Raw genomic sequence first — 7,316 nt, forward strand, 5'->3', positions numbered from 1 at the left:
AGGGTGAACTACTATAAAAATTTGAGTGCGTTTTTACTTCCATGAACACACAATATCAAATACTCTTCACAATACACCAAAAACATCGACACAGTGTTTAGAATACTCATTTAAATTACAAGTTTTAACCGTAACCCAACGGGCCACCGCGGGTTAATCTAGTGCAGTCTTGTTGACGAAAACCGACCGTCCACAGGTGGGAAGTTGCTGCCAGCGAGGGTGGGCTGGTGAAGCTCGGGGCCGCCGTCGAAAACAAATCTTTTTGAGCATTTTCTTAGTATCCGTCGTCTTGGCCCTCAATTTTCAAGTTTTTTCTTCATCTGTTAATGGCGTAGCTTTTTTCAACAACTGAAGAAATCTACTTATTCTTTCTCAATAATGCCTTCTTCTGTAAGCTTGCCCTTAGATCCAAACCAAGGTCAAAAATCAAATTCTACAAACTCATATCCGAGTTGGTCGTAGCTGGTGGTGGGTTGCGATTGCGAAACCCGTTGATTGGTGGCGACGGTTTGGGCGATGGGTTGAAGTCTGACGACGGCACGAGGGCAAGGCGTGACGTCTGACGGTGGTGGCAGCCGGGGGGTGTTGAGGTGTAGAGGCGACGTGAGTGATGGCAGCCGGTGGGGTGTCTAGGTGTATAGTTGGGAAGGTCTCCGGTGAAGGCTGGGCGAAGGGCGGCAACCGAGGTAGGAGGCTGCCGGCTGGTGGCTGCAAATGTTTTAACACCTTTCTAAACTTTTATGTGATGTTAGGGTTTTAGTTGTTAAGGGCTAAGATCTAAAAGGAAGTATATCTATGGTTCAGATTAATTGGGCATAAGATGATATTTTATAAAATTCAGGGTAATATTATGTATTAAACCTGAAATAAAGGGTGAAATCAAATGTGCTTGTTCTTATTTTAATTTCCATGAGCACTATCATCTTGAACCATTAGTTTTAATCTGATGGTGCACATTTTTTACCCTACCAGTAGGGGAAAAAGTACCCACCTACCGTAGAAATCTCTTTTAGCTTAAAAAGAACGTTTTTTTCCCACCCGAAATAAGTACAAGCATCTAACCCACACGAAATGTGCATTGTTTTATTCTCATTTCTCTCACCAAAAGGTTTGCTCGGCCTCAAAATAAATAAAAGAAGTTTGTGAACGAGATGTATGTTTGGAGGGTGCAGTGAGGTGAAGAATGCTATTTTGATCTATTAATAAGAACTGTATTTTAGTTGTTAAATTATTTTTTGACTATTTGATTTGTATTAGGAATAGTTTTGGGTTGTCGTCGCACACTATAAATTTTAATGCAAGTAATACAAATTTAACTTTTAAAAAACGTTTTTGTATAACAAAAATGCATGCCCTATTATAAAGATGCTATTGTTTGAAAACAAAATAAAAGACAAAAATTCTAGCAAAAAAATAACAATAAAAGATTAAAAAAAAATGGTTACTTCACGTCTTCACATTCTCCCCTAGTTCTTCCAACTTATCTTTTGAATAATGATAATGCTAAATATAGTTAATAGTTAATAATTCTTTAAGCAGCTTCCGGTAGAAACTTTATACGTCCATCAACACAATTTGTTCTATTGTTAAATTCTGCTCTACTATAAACAGAAATAAGTTATTTTTATCTTTTTGGTTTAATTACCTGTAAAAATTTCATTCACAATCATCAATCAACATAATGTTCATATACAATCATCAATCAACGTAATGCTTTGATCTACCAAAGATAGAAAATACTTCTGGCCCCTCCACATGGTCAGAATTAGTGTAAACAAGGGGTTGCCATCGATATTGAGCTTATTCAAAAGAAATATCTTCATTAATTAGGAGAACCGCGTTTCATTTTTATGAATTAACAGCAGCAATTACTGAAGATATTATTCTGTAGTTTTCCTTTTAATTCTTATATTAATTTAATTTTAAGCAGAAAGATGTTGAACATCCCAAATCTGGCTCTCAATCTTTCAACAACAATAATCTGATACGCACGTATAATTCTGATTCTTTTACAATAATTTTCTCTTAAAAAATTTTATATTGACCGTAAAAATTCATCAACTCGAATTAACCACCTTCAAGGAATAATTACGTGCAAATCGATGAATAATAAATGAAGTAAATAAAAGAACATAAAATTTATTGAGGTTCGACTATGTAATGCCTATGTTCTTTTTTGGGTTCTTTGTCATTCACTATATGCTTAAAAGTCCAGGAACAATCTGGAAATTCTCTAAGAGCCTAAACTTTTGCCTCAATCTGCAGTCGTTGATTCGAATATAGACCTTTGGGATGCCTCGTTCAAAGGTCGAGGCTTTTAGCTACTTTTCCCAAGCATAACAATTTAAATAAAAAAGGTTTCCATCAATGTGCTTTCTCACAAAATTAATCAAAAGCAAAATCACTAATATAAACCAGTGAACCAACATGCCATAAATGATTTATGATTTACAATTATGCTAAGAAACCTTGGAGAGAGAAACCAATTAAGAGTTAGGTTGTGTTGTTAGTCGTGTGATTAAGAAATTAACACCCGACAGCTAATTCTAAATGACCAGAACAACCGAAAAGATGTGTACAATTGTCCACGTAGTTGCTTGATTAACACATTCAATCAATTCAATTCCCTGATAACAAAAAGAAATTGATAAATTAATCATGCTTAAAACGGGCAGATTCTGTGGTGGACACCAAGCAAATCATTGCACCGAATTTTGTTTACAGCAAAATGATTATGAAATACAGTTTGACAGAATAGTAAAAATATCAAAGAAAAGAAAAACAAAACAAACAGGACGAAAGTTGACCACGGCAAAACTCGGTTGTGATTTTGTTGAAGACAAAGGACACAACCTATTCATCAAAGAAAAAACTCTTCGACTCGTAAAGAGCCCAATTTCTAATAACAAACTCCAAATCAGTTAATCTGTTACTTCAAAAAAAAGAAAAGAAAAAGGAAACAGGAAAAGAAAAGGAAAGGAAAAGAATAGTTATCGGTGGGCTGTGACCAGCGTTTCTATGAACCTCAATCCGTCGAACCTCGGCGCGAATTTCTCCTTATCCGACGACGTTTTAGTCTGACCTTTTCTTCCAGAGGACGAATCAAAGCCCTGTGAATATGTAAAAGCAAAGACTAATTAAAATTAACAGACTTAATTCCATACAAAATGAAATCATTTGGAGAAGATGTCGAAATTTTGATTTTTGACGGAAGGAAATGCGCGGATCAAATAAAAAATAGGGGAAAATGAGTCAAATGAAGCAATTCCGCCAAGGCAAAACCTAAAATCGACATCATTTTTCATTCATAAATGATAAACCACACAAATCTTGAAGAGTTCTTTGTGTTTCAGAAGATAAACATTTGAAATAGTTTCGAGCAAATTGACGACGCAGAAAGAGAGGAAAAAGTGTGAAAATTTAAAATACCACAATGGAGGAAGGATATAAAGGAACATCACGGTCGCCGGCGGCGGAGGAGGAAGAGGAGCCGAGAGCGACGGTGGAAGCGGCGAGCACCGACGCCACCAGAGTTCCCGACCCCTTCATGTCTCTTTCTCCCTCTAGACCTCGGAAATACGGATATTCGACGGACGAAACGACGCCGGATCTCGACTTTCTCTCTCTTCAAAATGGAAGGAAAAATCCTCGATTGTGGCTCCTCTCTGCTCCTCCGGGCCGTTTATTTTTTCCTGTATTTATATAAAGCCGCACTTCCACGCTTCTACATTTAACTGTTTTGAATCGCGATTTTGGTTCCGGGATCCTTGGGATTTAACGCAACGTGGCGAGATGGAATCTGGTGATGGTTTGGATATCAACGGCTGCGGTGGAAGGGTACACGGGAGAGGTAGGTGGACGCGAAAATAGGGTGGGATTTCCAGATGGAATAATGGGGGAAGATGCTTTGTTTGGAGCGCAAGAGAGAGAGCTGAAGTGGGGCCCAGTTGAGTTTTGGAAATTCGGGTATGACTCTATGAGAGAGAGAGAGAGAGAGAGAGAGTTTGTTTGCTGAGGCTCGATGCCGTTCGAGTCAGTCCATCTGGCTCACGCGTGGCCACGCAATCCAGGCTTTAACATCGTCGACTTTCTGCGCCGGATTTTGTTTATTTTATGGTAGACTCTCCTTTTCAGAGGAATTATGTGGTAGGCCATCCCAAAGACCTGTTTTAACCAGCAAATAAGGGCCACGAGGCCCAGCCCGCATGAAAACGGGTACGGCCCAATCTGGCCCGGCACGTTATTGGGCTGGGTTGGCTCATGTAAAACCTTTATGAGCCGACTTGCGGCCCAGAAATTTAGGGCCAAAGCAATCCAGTTATGTGCGTCGGGTCAGGCACGTAGCCGGTAAGTACAATCTAATAAGGCTTTTTTATACTGATATCACCCCAACTTCAACTTTTAATCTTAACAATTTACCTCTTTAAATTTTGAAATTTATTATTATATTGCTCAAATTAAAGACGAATTTAAAATTTTAGAGCCCGTTTAATTGGAGGATTCATTCTCTGATTCGAATCATGGTTCATGGTTCGTTACAATATTTTATCTCATAAAAAATACACGTAAATCAAAAATTATTCTAATCTCATGGTTCTTATTCATGAACCAAACGGGCTCTTAGTTTCTACCACATGAACACGAGGCTAATTCTAGTATGTTTACATTAAGAGCCCGTTTAGTTGGAGGATTCGTTCTCTGATTCGAATTATAGTTTATGGTTCGCTACAGTATTTTCTCTCACAAAAAGTACACGTAAATCAAAAATGGTCCTAATCCATGAACTAAACGGGCTCTAAGTTAGTCCTTGTATGCACATTGTAAGCGAAAAATTTATTAAAAGAGTTAACTGTTGTGGGAGAAAAAGCTGAGGTCCTCAATTTCAATTTTCACTCATAGTGTACATAAGGAGACTGATTCGCTATAAAAAGACTACAATTAACCTTACTAAAGTTTCATATAGAATAAACCGTCTAAAATCTTAACTTCGTTTTCAATTTGATCCACATCGCAATAAATTTCAAAGTTTAGAAATTAAATTACAAAGATTAAAAGTTGAAACACCAATTTACCAAATACGTAAATTTGAGAGAGTATTCGTACAAAAAAGACATATAATAAAAAAATAATAATAAAACACCTCACTTTGGTTTACCAGTCTCATATTGCATGTTTAGACTTAGCTTAAAATTATATTTTGCACTCGATATGCATAATTAGTTAATTACGCATGAAACTGCTACTTACTTTAAATAGTTTTAAAATATGTTATTCACTTAATTTAGTTTAAAAAATCTTCCATTTACTGCAATATTCCTTTGTTGAAAATAACCAATCCAATTTAATGTCTAAGACATGTCCAAAAGAAAAGTTCGTAGGTTACCCGTCAGAAGCGTTGGTGTCGCCGTTAAGCCATCGAAACTCGCCAGTGAAACAGGTTTGAGAGTAATGAAACTCTCCTCTCTCTTACCCTCTCTACACACACCCATGACCCATCACACACCCTTTAGCACCCACTCACATATAAATAGATGTGCATAACCCTTTAAACCACATGGGTTTAAGTTAAGTGAGACTATTGGGTTTTATAAATTGTGGAAAGGCTCTTTGGCCAAATGGGCTGACTAAAGTACCAAAGAGAGAAGGAGTCCATAGATCTTAAACTTGTCAATAAACTAACTGGTCATCCTATTATGGACTAGTATTTGACATACATGCATAAACTAATTTACATTAACAAAGTTGTAATTATGATTTAATTTATATTAGAGTGAATTATTATTATTATTATGAAAGTCCACATAAAAATATTCTAACATCCTTATGTTGCTTGTCTCTCATCTCTACCTCACAAGTGATTATCTAAGCCTTTAGCCTGCAAATTTGACGAAGTACTTAGTTTTTCATGGTTTTGTGCAGGTCTATTATTTATGTCATTTTAAATAATTGAGGTACAATTATAGTATTTTATTTTTTATTAATTAAATGATAATTATTTATTTTTTTTAGTAGAATGGATATTAATAATATATATTTTTTAGCATTTTTAATGGTATATCTGGTTTTTTTCTCAAATTGAACAAAAGGTTCTCCTTTTAAAAATTTTCTTTGAGAAGTCTACAGACTTTAAGGTTCAGATTGATGTATTCCATTTCATTTAACGATTATGATGTTCTCGTATGATTTTAAAATTAAACGTCTATTTTCATGACTTTCGAAGTAATAATTATGATAAAAAATAAATATAATATTTAAAATAATATTATACATCGAAGTATAAATAAAAAATGACTATTTAATATTTACACATTTTTTATGTCAAATACGATATAGCTATTAATAGTTGCATTGAGGATTCAACTAATCCGTTTTTTTTTTTTTGTTTGTTTGTGGCTAATGGTTCTCTAAACTTTGTATACTTCTTTGTTCTCCTAGACAAGGGAAAATTACCTTAAAAATAAATAAGGGAAAGTTTTATTTTGGTGTCTTATATTATACTGAAATATACATTTAGTATTTGTGTTTTTAATACTTTTTTAAAAAACAATTTTTTACATTGAGGCAGCTTTTTGGGACGTGAAATCATTCATACCCTTTAGTTAATTTTTTTCAGATTTTTTTAGAAGAGCATATTATAAATATTTTAAGAAACTTTAAATTAAAAAAATAAAAACTCAATTTTTAATATATTTAAAGCATTTTTTAAACATGTTTAAAAATATTAATTTCTAATTAATTAATGATAAGATAAGCATATTTTTATTTCTAATTAATTAATAATAAGGTTGGTGTGGCAAGAGCAAAAATGCAGAGCTGAGAAACTCATGAGTAAGGTTGATATGGAGGGGAAAAGAAGAGCATAATAAATTTAACAAAAAAATCTATAAATACCATAGAATAAGGGGAAGAGGGTTGTTTTTCACAATTCTTTTAGGGTTAGTTTGGTATTACTTTTTCATCTCAAAATTAGCTTCTGCTTGTAGCAGAAGTTAATTTTAGTATTTGGTAAATATCTTTAAAAGTGCTTTTGAAGAATTTTTCAAGAATCTTCAACCAAAATCAGAAGCAACATAAAGACAATTTTAGCTTTTAGATTGTGCGGGATCAACATAGTACAATTAATAAAATAATGACATTTAAATTTTACAATCTTTTTAATCTAAAATTCAAACTCGTAATATAACATATTATAATATAATATTGTAACAAATAATATCATAATTATATTAATAACTCTAATATTATTATTTTATCATATAATATGATATTATAATAATATTATAATTATTTTAATAATATGATATTATAATTATAAT

General features: G+C 33.9%; 1 protein-coding gene across 1 annotated transcript; it reads right to left on the reverse strand.

The window, feature by feature from the left end:
- Window positions 1–2,593: 2,593 nt before the first annotated feature.
- Window positions 2,594–3,727, reverse strand: LOC21398474. Its single transcript, XM_024168055.1, has 2 exons — window positions 3,430–3,727; window positions 2,594–3,110 (listed from the first exon to the last, which is right to left on the reverse strand). The coding sequence occupies exons 1-2, from the start codon at window positions 3,547–3,549 to the stop codon at window positions 2,991–2,993; spliced, it is 240 nt and encodes a 79-aa protein (XP_024023823.1). The 5' UTR covers window positions 3,550–3,727; the 3' UTR covers window positions 2,594–2,990.
- Between the last annotated feature and the right edge of the window lie 3,589 nt (window positions 3,728–7,316).

The sequence above is a fragment of the Morus notabilis genome, unplaced genomic scaffold, assembly GCF_000414095.1.
Source record: "Morus notabilis unplaced genomic scaffold, ASM41409v2 Scaffold1388, whole genome shotgun sequence".
NCBI lineage: Eukaryota > Viridiplantae > Streptophyta > Magnoliopsida > Rosales > Moraceae > Morus > Morus notabilis.